The following is a 23,716-nucleotide window of genomic DNA, read 5'->3' on the forward strand; positions in this document are numbered from 1 at the left end:
AACGCTCCTAAGGAGACAAGAACAGTCTGTGGGAGGATCCCTGCCTCTCTGCTTGTCATGGCTTTGGTAGAACATTCTCTCAATGAAAGTATTTTGGCAAGTGACTAACAGATTATTTACCCATAGGCTGAAACAAATCTCACCAGCATCCTACAAACCCCTCTTAGAGGAAAAGTAATCTGGCCTAGTTTTTAAACCTTTGGTGATCCTTGACAAATACTTATTAAAGCTTTATTGAAGTTTGAACTAATCAACAGTAAGTTAAAAAAAGAAAACTTCTATTCCATCTAGAATCAGACGTGGCGACAACTATGGGGCCTGCCCAAGTTTGTATAGTTCATGACAGATTTTTTTTTTTTAATGAATTGTTTGCTCTGATTAGTAATTTCTCTTTGCTGTTCAATGCCAGTGGTTCTCAAGAGTGGTGTCCCTGAACCAGCAGCCTGAGTATCACCTGAGAACTTGGAGAAAAGCAAAAGCACGAAGGGTCGGGCCAGTCATGGGTGGTTAACAAGTCCTCAGGTGACCCCGATGGGGCTGAAGTCACCACTGCCCTAGGCGTCAAAGCCAGCCTCCCCCACTGCAGCCAGTGCTCCATCTTATCTGTGGAGGACGTGTCCATACTCAAGTTTCCTCTTTCCAGGACTCCAAGGATGTCATTGAGGAGTACAAATTAGTACCTAATAAAAGCAAATCAATGTCATTTTTTTTTTAATGCGTGGAAGACGAGAATTCACATGTACAGATTCCAGAACCAAACACAAGATGACTGTTATTCTATAGAAAAGGCTAAGCAATTTGAAATTAAATGGTAAAGTGGCTAGGTAGAGTGCGTGAAAAATAGGAAATACCCAGTGTTTTAAATGTAATAAAGTAGTATTACTTTCAGTTTTATACAATAACCTAAAATGAACTGGTTGAGTGTTGCCAAAAGTATTTCCCAAAAAGAATTTGTACATGTTTCATGAAGAGATAGAAATTATGTGTAATTTACATATTCATTGTTTATGGAAACTTAGCCCCATTCAAAGTACTTCAAAGAGTGTGTTTGTGGGGACAGAGTCCCAGAGAGCAGTTTCCAGGCTTTCAGCCTCACATGGAAATGAGCTGGCTTGGGTAGTAGATGGCCATCAGCTGTAACCAGTTAGCCATTAGCCACTAATATAACTGCCATGGCTATGCTAGGGAGGTTGGTTGGTTGGCAGAGAAGCAGACGGTGGATTGTGGCTAGCAAGTGGGGTTAGTTGGCAGAGAAGTGGACGGCAGATTGCGGATCGTGTGGCTCCTGCTTCCTGTGTCTCCAACCCAGCCGCCAACGAGAATATAGTGGTATGACTCCCCTATCTATGGCTCCGTTGCTGTTCCTTTTTGGCCTCACCGTGTCCTGCGTTCTTGTGTGGGAGCAGGACTAGAGTCCCTGCATGACAGTGTTCTCTTCTTCTCTTAGCTTTGGACTCTGACAGATCTAGCTTCAAATCCTAGCCTCACTCACAAAATATTCATGTGCGCCCCCGCCCAGCCTTTTACTCAACCTGTCAGTGCCTGGGTTTCCACATCTGTAAATGAAAGTAGAATTAAAACATTAACCTCACTGCATCTCTGTGAAGATTAAATAAGGTGATGCACATAAATCTTGGCACAGTGCCCAATTCATCAGAAACACCTGGTAACTAATAGCCTTTTGAACTGTTTTGCTAATGACATTTAATTAAACATTCTTCCCATTCATACAACTCTTTTTTTCATTTTGCTTAGCAAAGTTTATTTTTTTTAATTTGTTATTAATGTTATCACATTATCACAAATCCTAATTAATAGGGCAACCAAATGAACTTAACATGAGACTGGCAGAAAGATCCAGTGTGTGTAGTTATTCTGTTGCGTGAGGTACTAAGAACAAAACTCTAGGAGCCAGAAGTCTAAATACTGGTCTCACCTCTGCCCCTAACTTACTGGGTGACCTTGGGCAAAGCTTTTATATCTCTGGGCCTCTTAGGTAATATGCATTTGTAAGCAACTCTCTAGTTCTATGCCTTTTAAGAGACTGAAGGAGCACACTTGCTTCAAAAAGCAAAGAGAAGCACAGCTGCCAGCTAAACAGTAGAGTTATCTGTTGATTACTGGAGCTATTAGACAAAAGTGTTGGCAGATTTAACCTAAACCCTGCTCTCAAGCAGTTATCAGTTGGGCTATAATACAAAACCCCAGAATAAGGGGCTATTGCAGTTTCACATGTGACTGTAGTATCAGCTGGAGATCTTTATCTGTTACAAAAGAAATGCAAACTACTGAAATTAAATCAGGTGAAGATTAGGACCAACTTGAAGTATGAAAAATGGTTGTTCGAAGTCTGCAACCAAGTAGGAAAGGAAAAGCCACAGCGTGTAGGCTCCGAGTGCGGGATGAATGTCCTTCACAGGACGTTGTTCCTGCTGCCCTTTAGATACTGCCTGTTCCTGAAGGACGTTTGTCTGCTTGTTCTTTGCTGATGTGGGCTGGTTCTTTTCAGCTGCCATGTGAAGACCAGATCATCCTCCTCAAAGGCTGCTGCATGGAGATCATGTCCCTTCGTGCTGCTGTGCGCTATGACCCAGAAAGTGAGACTTTAACCCTGAATGGGGAAATGGCAGTGACGCGGGGCCAGCTGAAAAACGGGGGTCTTGGGGTGGTGTCGGATGCCATCTTTGACCTGGGCATGTCGCTGTCTTCTTTCAACCTGGATGACACTGAAGTCGCTCTCCTTCAGGCTGTCCTGCTGATGTCTTCAGGTGAGTGTGTCCAGACTCATTACTGGGCATCAAAAGAGCCTTTGCTTGTCTGATGGTAATTCAAATCACTTGAGTTTTTAACCCCTCTTTAGCTTTAGAATCAGAGCTCACTCTCCACGGAACAATTGTAGGTTTGCCAATGTACTGGGAACTAAAGGAGGGTGTCAGGTATCTGATGCTTTTTGCAGTCTCCCAGTATAGTGGGAATGAACCAAAGGAGCCATTTACAAGACTCTATTAAATGGTCCACCTTCAGTGGATACTGCTCAGCCTGCCTCACAGTAGTTCCCCAGCCCTGCCGCATTCTGGTTTTGTGTGCACGGTATGGGAATGCGTGACCACGCCATTCTGTGTTAAGTTCTGGGTGAAGAAACCATGAGCTACAGCTAGAGTTTGTCCATAGCTTAGCTACAACTTAATTTTCAGTTAGTTATTGCTGTATATAGCACACCACCCAAAACTTAGTGGCTTAAAACATCCAAGATGGCTGGGGTTGGGGCTGAGACATCAAACACAGCTCCAGGCCTATCTTCATGCAGTCTCTCCTCTGGCAGGGTAGTTGGAATTCTTACATGACTGGTGGATTCCAAAAAGGAGAGTTCCAAGGACACCAAAGCAGAAGTTACAGATGTCTTAAGGCCCAGTCCTAAGTCACATAGCATCACTTCTGCCACAGTCTTTCCAAACAAGTCCCAGCACCAATCCAGATTTAAGAGTCCACTTTATGATGGGAGGAATGGCAAAGAATTTGCAGCCATCTTTCATTTGCAGCCATAGCTCATTATCAAGATTTTTCATTCCCATTGATGAAGAGTGGGTTAATAATGCTGACCCTTTTTTCTTCAGAGATCATGTCATAATAAATAAGAAATGCAAAATACTCTTTAAGCAAAAGTAGTCTTTAAATACAAGGTGGTTTCAAAGTCATCATCAGCATTTTCAGAACACCCTAAATTTAGCTGTGCCTCAGCAATTGTCATTCTGCACTACAGCTCTCTCCTTAACTTGTCCATCTCTCCTTCTGAACTATTTGCTTTTTGAGGACAGAGAGATGTCTAATTGTGCACCCAGCACCCAGGCCAATGTTCAGTAGAATTTGAGAAGTTAACCCCCATGTTCCCCACCTTCTGAGGTTCACACCCTTATACCAACCCCTCCTGGTGAGTGTATGCAGAACCTGTGTCTTGCTTCTTCAATAGAATATGGCAAATTTGATGCCACTCCCATGCAATTACATTACATTACATTAGATAAGTTTCCCTCTTGCTAGCAGACTTGCTCTAGAGACTCTCCTTGCGGGCTTGATGAAGCATGTGGCCATGTTGGGGAACTGCAGGCGGCCTCTAGGAGCTGAGGGCAGTCTCCAGTCAGTCAACAGCCAGCAAGGAACTGGGGCCTTCAGTCCTTCAGTAGAAATAAAACTTGTAGCTTTTCTAGGACCTCCCTATGTGACCTTGAGTGAACCGCCTATCTTCTCTGGGCTTCAGTGTCCTTTAAAATAAAGAAATTGAACTACATAAGTGCGAATTATATTTCTGGAGGTAGGATTCAATGTAACTTTTTAGCTGAGATTTTAGTGGTACAAAGAAAGTTTTAAATAACATGCATTCATATAGTGAGGAAGCTTTTTCTTTTATAATTTTTATTCTGGTTATAGCTCCTTCTAAACAAGGCACAAAGAGAGATTCAGTTTGATGCTAGCCTGTCTTTAACAACCCCCTAATACTTGCTAGCCTTCCTTTTGGGGAGAGTTTCAGCAAGAACCTTTAGCTAAAATATAATAAAGTTTTTTTTACCATGCATCCGTTGTTATGGTTATCATCCATTTCTAGCAAATGGATTTTTGTTTAGTGAATAACATGAAATTTCCTCTGTAGTGAGTCAAATGGATTTTTATTTAGTGAGTAATATGAAATTTCCTCTGTTTAGAATCAATTTAACAGATTAAGTAAATAATCTCAGTAAGGTAAGTAAAGGGAGTATGTGGGGATGGCAAAATTTGTGAACGTGACTCCAAACTCTGTCAAACACATAACTGAATGATTCCTCCCAATTCTGCCTGCTTGACAGCCATGTGACATAATAACTTTTTAAAATCTTCTCCACCTGAATGATCTGGGCACTTTTCATTAACACTGCTAGGACCAGAAAAATATTACCAAACACTTTACATTTGGCAAATCACAGCTACATATCAGTGCTCCGAGGCTCCAATTTCTCTTGGGCGTTGTCTTCTAAGCCTCTTTGTTGTGTTTGGCATTTCAGTTACACAATACCTTAGGTCTCTTCTTTAAAGACTTTTCTAGGAACTACTACTGCTAAGTTCCTTAGTCCTATAGTAATATACAGAGAGCTAAAATGGAAATGATCTGAAAGACATATCTGAGAAATTTTGTCTTTAGGGAGTTAAAAATGTCTTTGACCTTTAAAAATGTTTTATTGTTCATAAACATGTTTAGTACAACTTGAGTGTCACTAAAATGTCCTCTGATTTTTCTCTATATAATTTATATGACCACCTTATCTTTATCTCTCATCAAAGAACAGAATTTTGCTGCCATAAAACCCAGATTATTTTTTCCCTTTAAAGGAATACTTCCAGAGCAATATTATGTTGATTTTCTATTTGGATCAAAAATTAAAGGCTCCTATGGAGAATTTTTCTGGTGCACTCAAAGGAGAAGAGAGAAGATGGGGAGAGGGAGAGCGAGGTAATGAGTAGATCTACAGAGTAGCATCACCAAATATGAAGGAAAACACAGAATAAAAATGCACAAATTGCAATTTGAGCTGAATAGGGGATTCCGAAAGCCAATATATTTTTAGACTCAGAAGGGTGGATTGAGAAATTAGCCCTGACGTTTCCTTTCAGATTAAGCAGAACGTTATTTAGATTTTCACTAATACATAGACTTCAAACACTAACAGTTGGAGTGTGAATTTAATTGATCAGAGCTACAAAGAGCAAGCTGAGGAGACCTGGGTTTCCAGGAGCGATCTGAGGAATTCATCCAGGTTTATAAATTACTTTTGTAACCCAAATGTTTGCAGCCTGGATATTCCACAGTCATCTAGCCTTCTTGTGACATCCCTTTATCATTGTTTGGAAACTGCCTTCAGTCCCCTCCCACATAGAGTAGGAAGACCTGTGGTCCTCCCAAGATTTAGGGGGAGTTCCCGGGCCTGACATGACCATGGCCTCCTCTCACTCCAACTTCCCACTATGCTTCTTCTCTTCTCTGTACACAGTGACTCGAGCAGGGTTCACATCTCCTTTTCTTTTGTTTTGATTCCCCACAGCACCACCTACACACGGCTGCTACAGGTAGCAATTCTACTAAAGCATAACAGTAGGGAAGGAGTGGTTCATTACAGCCTGACAAACAACTAAGACTGGATATTGTGCTTCGTCTTCACAGGAAATCTTTGTCCAACATTCCTCCTTTGACATCCAGGCATCCCGTGATGTTCCCAAATTTCTTTCCACAGCTCCCCCTTTCTGTGCATGTCCATGCCTGTCCTCCCCTTTATCCCAGGGGGCCAGTGGAAACTCAAAATCGTTCCCTCATTATACAGAGTATTTCAGCTCTTTAGGTGAGGCTTCTCCTTCTGGACCTTACGAGGAAGGTATTGCCATTCACACCCATGGAGGTGATTGTCTACACCAGCAATATTTATCTGAATGAAGCATTGGCTCCATTCATATAAATTATGACACACCCTGGGATGTGGTCCCAGATACCCCTGAGTTCATGTGGCATCCATGCTCTTTCCTAGGAGTTGAAATGTCCTCCGATCTGCCCACTTGCACACTAAAGGGCTTAAGTTGGACAAGGCAGGCCTTCTCCTTTCACCTATGAAGTAACATCCATCTTCTTTCTTTTCCTCAGATCGCCCAGGGCTCGCCTGTGTTGAGAGAATAGAAAAATATCAAGATAGTTTCCTGCTGGCCTTTGAACACTATATCAATTACCGAAAACATCACGTGACACACTTTTGGCCAAAACTCCTGATGAAGGTGACAGACCTGCGGATGATTGGAGCCTGTCATGCCAGCCGCTTCCTGCACATGAAGGTGGAATGCCCCACGGAACTCTTCCCCCCATTGTTCTTGGAAGTGTTTGAGGATTAGACTGACTGACTTCATTCTCATAATTCCTACAGCACTACTGGGTGTCATTTCATTCCATTGCCTAGCTCCTTTTTGTTTGTTCCTTTGTTTCTTTGTGTTAGGAGGGATTGTTTGGGGGTAAAGGGAGGCAGTCCTTGGCATAGACATGGATGAAATTGCCCCTTGAATGCGGGTACTTGTAACTATTGGATTTTGTTCTCCAGTCCTTTGATGTGAATGCTTTGAAGGTTTTACAGCTATGGAGGTGGGGTGGGGACTATCATTATTTCACCAGCACCAAGCCATCACCAGCTCCCATCTGTCCCTGGTCAGAGACTCGAGCAAGCACAATGGCACAGCAGAAGACTAAAGAAGCCTCAAAACCAAGATAATAGGGTCATCTTGAGACAATCCTGATTTTTGCAGGGCTCCAGTTAACAGGGCACAGACCGTCTTTGGTTAGATGTAGCTTTCTGCTTTCTAAAGAAAGATCTGAACAAATTTTTGTTTATTCTAGAACATGCTGTTTTCAGCACCCTTCATTCTCTCCCAGCAGCATAACTTGGAATGTACAGGCATATTTGTTCCCAAGAAAATCAGCTATCCTTTTACTGTAATTTTTATAATTTTATGATTTAATTCGTTATATAAGGGTGTGACTCAAAGATGTGCAGATATTTGACAGACTGAGGCCAAATATCTCAATACCAGGAACTGGTTGAGGCCAACCATTTTCTTCAGTGAGCCCAAAGAAATTAGAAATCTTCATCAATGTCAGTGACTCAAAAGTTTCCAGAAATTCACGTAGTATTACCTCAGTATAGGAAGGCTTCTTTATGTTTTAGGTTCAGAAAAAATTTCCACAGAAATTAAAACTATTTACAGAGTGTTGTTACTTTTCAATGATATCTGATCCATCATCTCCCGAACTCCTGAAGTTATTTATCCTGATTGCATCTTTGCTGAGCTGACAGCAGATTTCCCTATGGATTAAAACTAATCACAGAGAGATAACAAGCTGAAATTTGGGTCTTGTTCCAGCGGAATTCTAAGGAGTGATTAGTGCAGTTACATTCCGAGTTGAAAGAAACGCAGTGATCTGAGAATCCCTTTCATATACTGATGGTTTTGGGATGCTTTCTTCTGGTCTTGGATCCTCAAGCTCTTTGCTCTACTCACAAATGTTTCCTAGAGCCCTTTTCCCTCTGACTCTAGGCTTGACTATCACTAAGCAAAGACTGGTCCAGCCTCTGACCCTCTCTGTCCTTCTTATAGCATTGCCCTCACAGATAGTCAACAGAAAATATATACAGACCATGTACATGAACCCTCACTCACCTTCCCTGCCCAACCCACCTCCTCGATGACAAGCGCTGGAGTTGCGTGTACCCAGAAAACAAATAGTGATGCCTCATGGCTTCAATGTCAGAAAATGGGCCAAGAATGTACCCATACAATTGAATGTATCTCATTCTTCACTGGCATAGTAGATATATACTATTCCTTTGCCTGCCTTGTGCTGCCTTATCCTGGAAATACTGGGGAAAATAAGCCATATCAGTGAGATTTACCTAAAAACAAAAGAATGAAAGTCACTGTGAAAACCAAGTGGGCTAAGTTTTTTAACTGGCCCAGAAGTCAGAGTGCCTGAGTTCTCGTTTGTGCTCTGTGAACTGGTAGCTTTGTGACCTTAGGTCTTGGTTTTCACACCTTGGGTCTTGGTGAATAAGTCATGAGCTCTAAAATCCTTATTATTGTACTAATTTTGGGGGGAGGGGGGTCTGATTCTTTCGATGATTTCTTTCATATTCAAATATCTAGCTTTATTGGACAAAAATTATGACCCTTTAACAGTAATGGGAAGTATATTTGGTATTGATTCAAACTAAGAATTTGACACGCGACTCATCACCTATTTAGAGAAAGGCAGGATGGCCTCGGAAAAAGGAGAGGAACAGCATTGAAAATCCCAAGTGTGACTGGAAATAATCGGACAGGAAAAGTATATGTTTAATGCACTAAAGCAATTATACTGGCTTCTGGGGAAAAGGAAACAAGAACATCGCTATGGAACTTGCTAACCATAGAAAAGAAGTAGGTGAAGAGATTAAAATTATAAACATGAAGTTCCTGGGCAGATCATGTTTTTTTGACTTTACAGAGAGGTTTTGGGGTTTGGGGGGTTTTGGTTTTTTGTTTTTGTTGTTGTTTTGATTTTGTTTTGGGGTTTTGTTTTCTCTCTAGGCAGCCTCTAGCCAGTCTCCCTGAGTCCTTGCTTTGTTAACATCTCAGCTCCCTCTGTTGACTCTCGTTGGAGAACTACTGTTTGAACATAACCACTTAGTCACCTTCTAGCTCCAGGGTAACTCAGAAGCTTTATGGTGTGGGGCAAGTTTCCCCTCAGAAGGAAATGGGAGGGAAGCAAGCAAGCAAGCAGGGTGCTAGAAGGTTCACAGACTCCTTGGACATCAAGCCTTCCCCAGAAGGTCTTAATTTGTTTGACAGAGATTCCCCAGTACATTAGACACACACAGATTCAAATATTAGTACAAAGCCTAATGTAAAGTGAAATCAGAATGCTTTTGGGATTAAATATGATTGGGCATTGGCCAAATGGTACACTGTATCTACAGTAATCCAGCCAGCTCCAAGTAAATTTATGTTTTATCCTCAGCTCCTTAAATGGCTGCCTTTAGCAGGCAAACCATTGATCTAAAAATTTTGTTGAAGGGTGAATACTTTATGCTGAGGAGGACACGCCTTAAAGTACTTCAGGTTGAAAGAAAAAGCTATAAGGACACAAAGGATCACGACCCTGGTAGTCAAAGTGACTCATTTCTTCTGTAACTGATTGAAATACTTAATGCATCTCAAGACTCCATCTCATAAAACTTGATTAGGAGGGATTTGCTCTGGATTTTTTTTTAACATTGTTTTCCTTATATTGTCTAGAATGTCGAATCAAGTATGGACCTGATTGAAACCCCTCACAGTGGGGAGATATCCCAGTAGAGGAGAACACACCTATACAACTGGGATTCTTATTTATAAATCACTTAACTTTTAGGGATGAGTGGTGTGTGTGTGTGTGTATGTGTAGGTGTGTGTGTGTGTCTCCGCCTATAACCCTCAAGTGTACTTTGCTCTTCAATTTAGACATGCAGTATTTCCAGAAATAGTGAGAAAAGTAAGATCTTTTCTTCTTTATGATTCTGCTCAAAACACCGTGTGCCACCTCAGAGCTTTTTCTAGTCAAATGAGCTTCTGTCCTCACTGACGTGCTTTGCCGTGTTGATGCCTCAGCCCAGTGATGTCCCCTCACCTGTGCCCAAGTGATACCTCTTCCACCTGCAGTGCTGTCATCAGGGTGGACCACCAGGCTCGGCTCTGCTCCAGCAGCACCATTCTTGTGGCTCTTCCGTGAACAGGTGTGCAAGCCTTGGCCCCTCCTCAACACTAAGCACCCCCCAGACTCAGCCTCCATGGGACTGCTGAGCACCCTCAAAGCATGTCATTGTCAGTGACACATTTTTATTCTATGGAACTCTAACCTGTTCGTGTCATACTGACCTTTTGCTGCATGAGTCATAAATTATGAAATCAGTCTTATGGTTTTTGAAATGTAGCCAGCATTTGTAAGGCTAAACCTTTTTCATAAATGGAATTTAAGTGAATAACCAAGCCACAGTTCCTCTCCAAAAGCAGAGTGCTTACAGACATTTGACTCTCTTTGCCCTCTCCAACGGCTATGGCATCAGGTTCTAAAATAAGCTCATAATTTTTCCTGTTATTTTAATAATATGGAAATAGTAGCATAGTGTTTCTTTTGATAGTGATAGACTTTAATCCATATTTAAATTTTATAGAGAAGAAATTTTATTGTACTGTGATGTAGATATTTATTATCCAGGTAAGGATTTGCCCGGTGTGTATTTTTTACAATTGAAACGTTTTACTTTAATCTTTAAAAAAATACATTAAAAACATACACAAAAAAATAAATAAATAAAACACAGACTAAGGGGAAAAAGGTTTGGCCTTATCACAGAATTTTTACTGTGCTGTATAAATGTTTGCAAATGCAAAAAGTGTGCATTTCTAGTGTGTTTCCACATTAATTAATGCCACCTTCAAGAGCAATATCATGCAGGTAAAACACTGCTTGTGGCTTTCTGTTGCAGTTAAAGCTGACCCACCTTATGCACAAGACAATCAAATATCAATCTGTCCTCCTCAGGATGCAGATAATACTCAAGTAAGTTAAGGAGCACAATGTAAGACAAAAGAAAACTTTATTTAATTACGCATGTATTGTTGATAGGAAAGATACCAGGGCATGAATGAGTTGACATGACTCCGCTGTTCTTTTGGTTTTCCTAATTAATTTGGCATTTTCATTTGATGATAGAGCCAAATTAGATCTCTATGCTTTCTTCAGAGAAAACACTTTCCCCACCCCGAACAATGTTTTCATGCCCTGAGAATCAGAAAAATACTACAGAATAGGAAAAGATTTACAGTCATCAGAAGACCTGTGTTTTGCAAACAGTGTTGTGATATTGCTAGATTGATAATATTTTTTTTCAGCCTAAAACTCTGTTGAAATCTGTGATCAAAATGTTTTAAATTATCCAAAAAGAAAATTTGTATATTTGGGAAAAACGGATTTTTACATAGCTTTTGTATGCAGATATTAAATTGTAATTATGAATATAGTGGGCATAGATAAACTCATAAGCTTCAATTCTAAAAAAGAAAAAAAAAGAAAAAGCTTATAACGGATATTCTTTCCTGTCTTTCTTTAAATATTATTATTTTCTAAATAGGCACTGGATTGCCTGCTCTTCTTATCTCAGCTGCTTCCACAGAGAAGGAAACAGGGATGTAACGGTGTTTATTTCATAAACATCTAGTGTAATAAGCAAATTTTCTTGGGAGCAAGGCATGCGGGGAGGGGAAAGAGAAGTAAAAGGCTGATGGTGGTTTGTCTTTTTGGAAGGGGCCACAGACATAAGAGTGAGGAGGGAAGAGTTCAGTTTTTGCAGCTTAAAGATTATATTCATCTTACTATCTTAAAATGTTTCAGAATATTATTAATGGAATTTTACGAATATCAGTTATCAATATACATCTCAATTTCCATTGCCCTGAACACATTTTTAGTACTCTTTCTACAATGATTGACAAAAAGGTAAGTAAAACTGGCGTAAGCATAAAGGGATTTTATTGACTGTAACATCGGGAAAGTTCAAGGGTATGGTAGTTTCAGGCATGGCTAGATCAAATGTTCACTCAGTATTGTTAGGATGTGCCTATTTTTATCTTTCTTTGTAGATTTTCCTCTGTTGAAATTTCCTTCATGTAGACTTCATGCTCATACAGCCTTTTACCTTATGGTGGCCCTCGATAGCTCTTAAGTTTAGCATTACAGCTAGAAGCCAGTGGAAAGAAAGTTTCTTTTCCCCAACAGTTCTAGTAAAAATCATGGGCCTAATCCTCATTGTCCCAAATTGAGTCACGTGCCCATTCCTGAGCCAATCACTGAACTGAGGAGGGCAGATATTCTAATTTAGCTCTGAAATTAATCCTCTGAGATCCTGGAACTGGGTGGGAAAAGAGGGATAATCAGCCCCATCTAAGCTAAGGACTAAGAGTTAGGACACGAATGATCCTTCAAAGAAAATTCTAAGTCTTGCTACTATAGGAAGTGGTGAGGAACAGCAAGCAAGCAAAACCAACATATGTTCACGCCAAAAGTTAAGTCTGAAAGCACATCCATTTTCAGTACAGCAACGGAGTCTCCTTTACACAGGAAGCTCAGCATGATTTATTTGGCCAGGACATGAACCAAATAAACACCTTCCAAAGAGAGTGTCTGATTACATCCTACCTGGCTCATGAAAGAGGCTAATCCAGGTAAGATGGAGCAAGCCTTTATTTCCTTGGACTAGATCAGTTCCAAGTACTATTTTCTGAGCCCTCCCATCCCTGTTCAAAAGACTGTATAACTTCTATATTTATCTCTTTTCTACATTATGTACCTTTCAACTCTGCCCTAATGAACACATTTCCCTCCCCCACGAAATTATTCATTTTCTACTGGAGAGGTTTTTACATATGTATTCCAGCTAGGTATAGTGCTTAACCCCTTTACGCAGGCAAAGCCAACCCTGATACTAATGTCATATCTCATGGCTTGATTTGGGTCATGGAGCTGGTGTCATGTCACAAGCCTGAACAATTCTAATAATCTAGAATGAAGAAGAGCGAGCAGACAAAGTTAGTTGACTTTCCCACCTCCAGATGACACCTCACGTTGGTTTCATATTTAGCTACTCAGGACACTGAAGCTTTATAAATAATGGAATTGTCCTTAGGTTCATGTACACACGTTCTGACACATTAAATCTTGTTCAACCCAAATAAAAACTATTACTAGAACTACCGAAAGGAAGAGTGTTACAGATACCCTTAGAGTGTGTATCTCTAGGATTCATGGGCTGCTTGACAAAAATGTTCCATGTTATACTCTGAAAGAGAGACTCCATTTACACCATATACTGATGAGATTATAAATGAAGTCTGTTTCAGTAAAATGCCATTGCTTATATGTTATATTAAAATGAGAAGAGAGCTGTCTTAGCCTGGCTTCCCCCACAAAACAGAACTTGTGTGCTACCGTTTCATTAGTGATAGTAGCCCCCAAGGAAACAAGAGTGGAGGAGAAAGAGAATGAAGCAGAGGAGGACAGAGAAAACACGAGGATGCATTGCTGACCTGGCCACCCTGAGCACAATTGAGTACCCATTTTTAAGGGACCAGATGAATTTCTGCACCTCAGGATAATTCATAAGAATTTATCTACTGGCTCTCATTTCCCATTATCAAACCTGGGATTGACTCCCCTCCACTTCTAAGTTGTACACGCCTGGCCACAGAGCATGTCCTGTGGGGTCTCCTGCTTCAGTACCAAAAGCAATTCCCCAAGTGGGGAAAGTCAGTCTCCACTCCCACAGCTGGGAAGAGCCCAGTCTAGACTGGCTGCAGACCAGATGGGAAACTGGGGTGAAACAAGTGACCCTGGGCCCTGGGTCCATGAGTGAAGCTTAGAGGATCTGCAGTGATCTGATACAGGAGTTCCTTCGGCCAACGAGTTCCTCTGATTATTGAGAGAAAGGGTACAGGCTCTCAAGTTCCAAGAGAATCACAAAGCTCAACAAAGAACCAAAGCTATATTTCACTGTATCATGAATTTGTGTACAGGGATTTTAATTTCATACAAACTAGTCATGTAAGTTGTCCACTTGGCTACATTTTCTTGCAGTAGCTGAAAAAACTAAATAGACTATTCATCCAATTACATTGTGTTAGTTTTTCTTACACCTGGCCCATTTCAAGGGCAGATTTCTTTCTATACAAATAGCTAGCTGAAAATTTCGTAGACACCAATAGAAATTTGTTTTTCCATATAAAATTTCACTTTGGTGCAAACATTTTTAGAAACAATGTATATGAAAAGTTAAGTCAGATGAAGTTGTAATGAACAATCTCCTTTCAGGACAGACTGACAGCATCCTCTTTATTTTCTCTTCACTTTCTTGCACGTAATTCCAATTGCAAAAAGGGAGGCAGATGCATATAGAATAAACCATCTTCAAGTTAGCAAACTTGAAAACTCCTTTGTCCACAGATCCTAATAGATACAGAGATATGAAAAACACTCCTTAGTTGTACCCTGAGTCCTAGAAAGGTGCTACAGTCTTATTTGTCACAGATGTTCAAGTGTATTTGAATTCTAAGGATTCTATGATTTTTCTGATATGTGATTTTAGCCTTGAAGAGAGAGTGTAGGATTTTTTTCCACTACCTAAAGTCAAAGCCAAATAGTTTTTGTCACAATAAATTATATCAAAAGATGAAGAACCCAAGTCATCAAGGATCATTGGTTTGTGAGTTATTTGCTTTGTGAGAATCCAATTGAACATTTCGGAAAATTCACTTTCATTTTCTCCAGCACTTTGACAAAACTACCACTCATCAGACACGTGATATTCAAGAGTCCCAGAAGCCATCGCAAAGGGAGTGTCAGGGGTTTGTGCTGCCTTCCAGAGTTTTCCATAGTGGGGTATATAATGTAATAAATACCTGCTCTATGCCAGGAAGGCCCTCTATATTACATCTAATCCTCCAAACCTATAAAGTAGACGTTAGTATCTTCATTTAGAAATGAGGAAATAGAGAATAAGTGTGACTGAGTAACTTATCCAACATTGCACAGGTGACAAGTATTACAGCTCATAGGGTTACAAGATCTGCATTCTTTTTACAACCTGTACTAATAAGACCAGCATAAGGCCTTAGCCCCTGAAGAAAGAGAAAAGGCAAAAGGAGAAAAGGCAACTCTGCTCTGGAAATGTTTACCATCCCCCTTCTCACTTAGCAGAATGCAAAAGGCATGTGCATCCAACAAAAAAGGGTACCTTACCTCTCATTGAGTTGTGTCTATTGCAAAACCACTCATTAGTGTTGCAATATTAAAGACTCTTTGCAGGATCTGTTAATAACCCAACTGGCTTCCAGAGGTGTCAATCTAACAGGAGGACTCTTTGTTTCGCTAAGCATTTGGGGGTCTGAGTAGTTAAATTTTGGAGGGTCAAGTTCTCTACATAATGAAGGAAAATAATTTACAGCAATGGATGTTGAGGAGATGGGGATGACAGAAGCACTTAAATTTCAAGATGTGAACCATACTCTAACTCTTTCAACTTTAGAAATCAACTTAACATTGGCAAATGTATGATGCAGATTAACTTCTTGTTGAACCAATCAAAAGAGACATTTGACATTTGGCTATCAGGTTGATATGGAACAGAAGAGGCCCAAAGTAAAGGGGGTCTTGATAATATAAGTATTGAGAATTCATGGAATTCTGGGGGTTACTTTATCTGGTTTCAAAAAAATTGAGACAAAAGTTTTTTTCAAAGCAATTTCACCTAGCTCTAAAGACAGGGCTCCAGCTGACATCTAGTAGATACACTTAAGACTATACATAGACATGGAAATAAATTAATAAATTGAAGGTCCTTGTGGAATTTTCCACAGAGAAGCAATGAGAGCCTCTCTTATCCAACTGTCACTCTCACCCACAATTAAAAGAAGACAACAAAGTCTTACACCAAATATTAGCAACCAAACCCAGGTATATTAGAGGGAAATTTTTTTACAATATTTGCAATGTCTGAAATGTCACAGGATTACTATCAGGAATATATAGGTAGGTTTTCCAAATCAACAAGAAAATGACATAAAATGTAATAGAAAAACAGAGTATTCACAGAAGGAGAAGTCCAAATGGTTAACAAGTATATAAAGACATCCCCCACCTCACTAGCAATCAGAATAGGAAAACTGACACTACTTAACATTCAAACATCAGGCAGACAGAAAATACCAAATGTTAACGAGATCGTGAGAAGATGAGGTCTTCATCTTCTGCTAATGAGAGTTTAAACTGGTTCAGTCCATCTTTCCTATAGCCAATGACTCTACATAACCAGGATTCTGTTTCTGGGAACAGCCTCAACTCACTCAGATCGATAGGCATGGTCACCCTAGCATCACAGACTTTGCAGTATCAGGGAGTTGAGTAGACTAGAGAAGAGGAGAAAAGTACTGGGTGGAGAGCTACCTACCACGAAAATCACTGCAGCATCGGAAACATTGAACTAGACCTGCCCATAGAAACACATAACAAAACAAGACCTATAACCCCATATATGTAAACTACAAACATATACAAAGGAACACCATCTATTTTACATGGAACCACACATAACAAAGGACATCAAACTGCCTATGTGGGAGAGATGAAGAGAAAAAAATGAAATAGAAGCAGAAAAGGGTAATGACAGGATGATGATTTAAACCATCAGGAGTATCATTATCTCAAGTCCCTGCATTTGAGGTTCCCTCCACCCCAAGAAACTGCCAGCTTTTAATCATTTTCATCTCTTTATTATCTGTTCCCTGAGTCACCCCTACTATACCATATTTCCTGTATGACAATGGGCAGTGATTCAATAACAGAATCCTGCTGAGACATAAAACCTGTGGCTTTAGATCCAGGGAGATGAAATCAAAGATGGCTGCGAGATGACTAGGAGAAAAAAGAGAGAAAGTGCTAAACAGTTCCTGGCTGATAAATGGTCTCACAGCTGCAGAACCTATTGTTTTAGTCAATAATATCTAATGTGTAACTCCAACAAGTAAGAAAGGAGAGAAAAAGCTCTGGTTAAATACATCCGTCCATTGAGAGCCCCACAGCAAATTGTCTCTAGGGATCCCTGAATCTCCATCAGCATTCTGGAAACTTCTGATCTAGAAACCCTTGTATTTAGAAGCCAAGTCTGGAGTGATAAATGGGTGGGTCGGCTTTATTTAAAAGCCCAGGGTAGAACCATTATGTCTCCTAACATCCGTCAGCAGTCTACAAAAAGACAGGGCCTGGACCTAAGGCTAGGCTGCCTGGGACAAGAACAAGAAACCTGAGAGATGGTGTTTTGCTGCTGCTACTCCTGCTCTATTCCTTAAAACCAAATTAACAAGTCTTTTTTGTTGTAATGAGCCTGGTATTGCACATTCAATGTGTTGGTGCCGCATAAGCAGGTTAAGCCAGGTTAAATTAAACTACTTCTGTCTCTTCCGAGTTCCTCTAATTCAGAGGGCTTATGAACCAGGACCCAATCCATTTCACATGGGGAATAATTCAAGAAATTGAGAACATTTAGGCTCTAGAAGACTTGAGATGGCATTCTAGCTTGCATCCAAAATACTGCCAGGTAGAAGAGACAATCAATTTGTTCTGTATTGCTGACAAAGAACACAGCCAGGATTAATGAACGGGAATTACTCTGAAATCAATATCACCTCAAATGAAGGGAGAATTATGTCACAGTTAAACTGTCTAAAGTGGAAACAGAGAGTTCCCCATCACTCAGAAGACTAGCAGTATCAAGGCAAATGACCTTGTAGATCTGTTCCCGCCCCAGGTCACACATGGCCATGCCCAGAGGGCTGTGCTCCCTATACTTGCTTAGGTTTTAGGTTCTTCCTGGTGTATTTTAGGTTTTCCATGAGGGAATATGTGAGATGAACTTCAGCTAAATGTGACTTCTGGTGCCACTTACTTTGAATGTATAATCAGTCCCTGCAAAAGCAGATGAGCCAGTAAAATAAATCTACCATCTGTCTCTCCATGTTTTTTTCAACAATCACCCTACTAGCTCCTGAGAAAACCTTCTCTGTGCAGCCATGAATCAGACAGGCTGATTTGAAACCATTACCAGAGAGAATGATGTGCCAGAATCAAAGAGCAACTCTAAAGTGAGAAAAAATATAGCAAATAAATTCCAGGATAGTCTGACACACTGGGAATGGTACATTGCCTTCGGTTCGTCAGAATTGTGCTGAATACTGCAGCCATTATCACATGAGATTTGATTTAATTGCCTCTGGTCGAGACTCTGCACATTGGTTGTTTGCCCAGGCACGAATTTATTTTGACCAAAATTAGTCTTAAGCAGCTTGGCTTGAGTAATCATGTAGCCAAAAAACAGCCAGAAGGCAGTTTGAGAGGCTTCTCCAACAATTCATAGATTAGAAAAGAACAGAACTTTTAAAAAAAATATTTGGTAAGGAATCAATCCCTCTCCTGCATTATTCAGTTTAATTGGTGTTAGTGAAAGCCATGGTTATCCGCTGAGGAAAGTAACCTGGGGACTAAGATATGCACTGTGGACGGACTGTGCCTTAAAATAGGGCAAGGAGGATGTATTTTAAAGTTCTGCTGTCAACTCTCAGCTCCTTCTGCGTGGGTGTCTCGTGAGGCTTTAGAGCAAGAAGATGGCTTATTTTGAACATCTGTCAAAAGTGGGCATGATTAGATTCTGACCACTCTAACATACTGTGGGTTACAAGCAAGACTAAAAATATGCTGATCTAACTTCTTCTCCAAAATGGTGATTACAAGTCACATATTTACAAGGATTGATGACATCCAGCTTTTCATAAGAACATTTCAATTGCAATCAACCTCATCCTCCATAGGAATCGCTTCATTTCACATCTAAGTTCAGGCTTCTTTCTCTCCAGAAATGAGATGATACTCTCTCCCTGAAAAGGTGCACAAAAGTATCGCATGCAGACAGGGAAGCAGCATCATAATCCAGAAAAGCATGGTGTCCATAGCATATAAAAATAAAACTACTGACCCCAGAGATTCAAAGAATGTCTTGAACCAAGTATCTCTTAACGTGAACCCAAGTATCCGTTGTGGTTCTGAGGACTTCTTCTCAGAAGTCAACAACATTTAAAAAAATTTTTTTTAAATATTCAGTTTCATTCCAAGGGTAATTTAAAAACATGCCATAAAGCATATTTTTGATCATCCAAATCAGCTCAAAACGAAATATAAAAATTTCAATCATTCATTTGCTTCCATGTTTATAATGCTTTTGCTGTCGGGTAATATACTTTAATAATTGCATGCTACTTAGGACCAGTAAAGCAGACTTACAATATAAATGATGCAGTCACTACAAAACCTGCAGCATCATGGCTCACTGGGCCCATGAGGGGTTTTGGAGTAGTTAACAGGACAAAAGTGGTGAGCAACTTGAGTTAGCACAATTGAGGGTATAGTCCAAGGCTTCCCAAATTTCAGGCATCCAAGAACCAATCAAGAGGCGTTTGGCACATTTACAAGTAAATTGAAATAATATTTTTTTCATTACTAATTAAAAACAGCTGGTTGTTTTGTCAGCAAGTGGAAGATATTGTTTGCAATCTTTCCCCAAGGTGTTTTTATCTACCTGGTTGATGCATAGCTTGTGCTATAGGTGAAGTATTCTAAAACAAGACACATTTTCTAGGCTGAGACTAGAAAACATTTCCTTGATTATTCAGGGGACAGGGGAAGTGAAATGAGCTCAGACTCTAGAGAATCCTAAGAAGAAATCCTGAACCTGCCCCATTTAGGAGCCCAATGTAGGAATAGAAATCTCAGTTAAATTTGGGACAATCTGAGAGCAGAGACGACTTGAGCTCCCCTTCTTAGGCTGAGGCTACGAAGACAGTAAGACCCCATAAGAGAAACAGACACGTGGGGACGAGTTCCTCAGGCATCAGAGTAACAAGGAAGTGATAGGATAACTTTGTGATGCTGAGAGAGGCCCTAAAGTGGCCTGAGTTTAGATAATGCCACAAAATTTCCCATAGCCCAATATGAAACAAGAGCAGTAGAATCTGTGTGCACAGTATACCTAAAATTGGCACAGAAATTAGCTGAGAGAGAGGGCACTTGATTGGAAAGTGCTGCAGTCAGAAGCTGGACCCTGCATGGAACAACAACGGAACACTAGAGGTCTCAGCTAGTGCCACTGTGGACTGATGACAACACAACCAGCTGCCCTCCTGCCCCCCCCCCATGACTTGACACCGTAACAGGATTATTTTCAAATGTAACATACATTAGAATTACCTAGAGTGATTGCTAACATACAAATTTCTGGGCCCCGCCCACCGAGTTCTTGATATAGCAGGTCTGGGTTTGGCGCTGGTAATCTGCTTTTCTAACAAGTTCTCAGGTGATGCTGATATTGCTGCTCTGAGAACCACATTTGAAGAATCACTGCTAGGATGCATCCTAAGTTATGTGAAACCCACATATAAGCAGGAACTCCCAGCATAATGGAGCTCACACTAGGAGTATATTTATGGGAGAATAAAGATTTACGTATTTCATACACCTGCACACAGGAACTAAGATTTGCACCCAAGATGGAGATGGGGTAAATGGCTTCCTAAATCTCTATTTGCTGTTTTCTCCTCTGGAAGACATCATTTCTTATTCTTTTGCAGCATTGAATATAATTCTTAATTATGCTCAATAACATACCCGTGATTTTTTTTTTCAACACTTCATGAAAAAAGATCATTAAGTGTTGGAACCCACTGTCTGGAGTAAAGTATTCTGCCCAAGATGGCATCCCCCATCCTGTTGCTTTTGCTTGCCCACCTTCCCCATCTCCTCTCATCCCCACACATCCACCCGCCAACACTAAGGAAGGACTATGCATGTGCTGTTCACAAGCATATAGGAGGCAACAACTCAAGAGTGAGGCAAAAGGAAACCAGGGCCAAGGAGAGCATTCCTTCTCTACTTCAGGTAACCCAACCTAAGGTGAGGTTACTGGAAAAATGACCTATGATCCATGGCCCAGGGGACAACCATAGTTAACATTCAGGTAGATAAACATCCTTCCAGACATTTTTATATGCAAGGATATACAAGCATACTAATCACTTTTTCAACTTTCAATGAAGACTCGATTCTAGACAAAGATCTCTAGGAGGTAATCCAAAAGGAATATACAATCATAAGATTAGATCAATAAAAGAGACAGGAATGAGGAAAGTAGAAGAGATGTGTGCTTAATATTTTTCCTAGGCTTTCTGGAAGCTGAGAATTTCTCTGCTCCAAGGTCTACAACCATAATTGTTTTTGATAAGTAATGTGTTTAGATAAGTTATGTCAAAAGGGTCAAATTTCTTTTTCATTCTCAGCTTTTATTAGAAACATGAAAGTGCCACAGTTTAGCAATTAAGTAGCACCATCTTGCTTGGAGACATTATAGAATTTAATGAGTTTGTTCTTTTGTATGAGTAGAGAGTTCAAATTAAAAGAATCCTTTCAATGAACCACATTAAAATGTATTCCAAGTGTCTTTTAACTTTGGGGCATTAAAAAAGAGATTGAGGGGTTTTTTTTTCTGAATCAAAATGTATCTTCTCCATGCAATGATAAATTTCCACGAAGCTGCCCATGTTGAACTTCAACGAAACAAAAGATCCAGAGATGTCACAAGAAAGTCACTGAGGTGACTTTCAATTTAAAGTGATTACGGGTTCAGGAAAAGCAGCCTTTCTGGATGTCAATGCCTGACAGATTCTCAAGTTTTGAGTTCGGAAGTTTAAAACACTGTTGTGCTAAGTGACACTGATGCTTTCCACTTACCAGCGTATTCTGTTCCCTTAATCTCCTCCTCCTGTCTCTTCATGTGCTCCATCCATTCCTACCACAGGGAGATGTAAGTGCCTGTAATAGTGGAAAACTCTTGAAAATTGAAGAAGATGCAAGTCATGGTTCTCTAATAATGGAACTTCCGAGCTGGGGTGGGGCTAAGTGTTTGGGGCATGGGGCCACGTGTATACTCCAGTTCCTCACACTACTTGCCATATTTCTCACCCTTCCATCTCAACACTGGATCCTCTGAACTTTACATCAGACAAAAGGAAGGAAGGAAATTTCAGAAACAGACCATATGCCAAAAGATAAAAGTATTTTCTGGTAACTGGGAAGATTCAGATGATGCAAATGAATGAAACAAAACAGACTCATTGGATACTTGCAAGCTGTTTTTTACTTCCTAACATACCCAGAAACAAAACAGTGTATTACTCTCTGTTAGTTTCCGATTTCTGCTATAAAAATTATTATAAATGTGGTGTCTCAAACAATACACATTTCTTACTTTACAGTTCTATAAGTCAAAATTCCAACACAGGTCTTCTCGGGCTAAAACCAAGGTGTCAGCAGGGCTGTATTCCTTTCTCAAAGCTCTAGGAGAGAAATTGTTTCCTTGCCTTTTCTAGCTTCTAGAGACCACCTGTAATTCTTGGTTCATGGCTCCTTTTCCTCATTCTTAGACAGTCAAGTTTTTCTCACCGTTTTTCTGTAACCAGAAGTGTTGTCTGCTTTTAAGGACTATGGAATCACATTGGATCCACTGGGATACTCCAGGGTCATCTTTCCATGTCAAGGTCCCTAATGACATCTGTGAAGACCCTTTGCCATGTAAAGTAACATATTCACATATTTGGGGAGGGTGGGAATTAGGACCTAGACAAATTAGGACTTTGGGGGAGGGGCATTATTCTGCCTACCACACTACTTCTAGAAGCCTCCCAAGATTTGTTAATTCTCCAAGTTGTTCAACTTGACCATTTCCCAGAAGGGTTAAATTTTTCTAAAGGTGAAAAATCTCCACCATGGTGTGGAGAATGAATACCAGCAAGGGACAAGGTACCTTTATATTTGTTTCAATTTCTACACATTATCATTTTAAAAAATATGACCAGAGGAATGCTCCTGTGATTCTAAGGGAAGCACTCAGTGCCTGTAAGTGTGATGATGGAAATTCCGAGAAGCATGTTACTTTATTTGAGAGCAGATAAAACCAAAGCCTTGGCCCACACAGAGAACCTCTGGGTAGAACATAAAAACCGATATCCATCTAAGAGGAGCTGCAGATAAAAAAAAGATTGAATTAGAATGGGAAGTAACTCAAAGAAATAAATAGAACAAGGTTTTTAAAAACCCATGGTTTTCAAATTGAAAGGGCACAGGAAGGATAAATTTTTAATATATGTATTTTAAGGACTAATACCTAGAACAAGGTAGTGACCTTTCAGACAACCAAGGATAAAAAAAAAATTCTAAAACTTCCAAAGAAAATAGATTAATACAGCAGATAGTACTGCATTTCTCACTGTAATGGTGGGGGCAGGAAGACAATGCAACAGTATCTTAAAATTATTTTTCACTTGCAATTATTACCTAGTATTTTAAGAATGAAAGAAAAATTAATATTTTCTAATATTCAAGAACTCACAAAGTTTGTCACCCATGAACTCTGAAAAAAAGTCTAGACACAATGCATAGAGGGAAAACAAAAACAAGAACAAAAAAATTAATCTAAAAGATGATGCAGAATTATAG

At 40.0% G+C, this 23,716-nt stretch overlaps 2 protein-coding genes across 43 annotated transcripts in view; one reads left to right on the plus strand and one right to left on the minus strand.

Moving 5' to 3' along the window:
* Positions 1–11,661, plus strand: part of THRB (thyroid hormone receptor beta) — a 349,469-nt gene extending 337,808 nt beyond the window's left edge. For all 31 annotated transcript variants that reach the window (XM_074312762.1, XM_074312779.1, XM_019745237.2 and 28 more), the window contains 2 exons: positions 2,510–2,768; positions 6,659–11,661. In XM_074312762.1, the coding sequence (XP_074168863.1) occupies positions 2,510–2,768; positions 6,659–6,900 (501 nt within the window). In that variant the 3' untranslated portion in view covers positions 6,901–11,661. The remainder of the gene's footprint in view (positions 1–2,509; positions 2,769–6,658) is intronic.
* Positions 5,564–23,716, minus strand: part of NR1D2 (nuclear receptor subfamily 1 group D member 2) — a 120,086-nt gene continuing 101,933 nt past the window's right edge. For 7 of the 12 annotated variants that reach the window (XR_012489642.1, XR_012489643.1, XR_012489645.1 and 4 more), the window contains 2 exons: positions 21,953–22,033; positions 5,564–6,674 (listed from right to left, as the gene is read on the minus strand). Coding sequence is in view for 1 of the 12 variants with exons in the window: in XM_074312749.1 (XP_074168850.1) it covers positions 6,655–6,674 (20 nt within the window). In the remaining 11 variants the exon portion in view is untranslated. The remainder of the gene's footprint in view (positions 6,675–21,952; positions 22,034–23,716) is intronic. The other 5 variants (XR_012489648.1, XR_012489647.1, XR_012489646.1 and 2 more) reach the window with 1 other exon arrangement.

The sequence above is a fragment of the Rhinolophus sinicus genome, linkage group LG10, assembly GCF_036562045.2.
Source record: "Rhinolophus sinicus isolate RSC01 linkage group LG10, ASM3656204v1, whole genome shotgun sequence".
NCBI classification, from domain to species: Eukaryota; Metazoa; Chordata; class Mammalia; order Chiroptera; family Rhinolophidae; genus Rhinolophus; species Rhinolophus sinicus.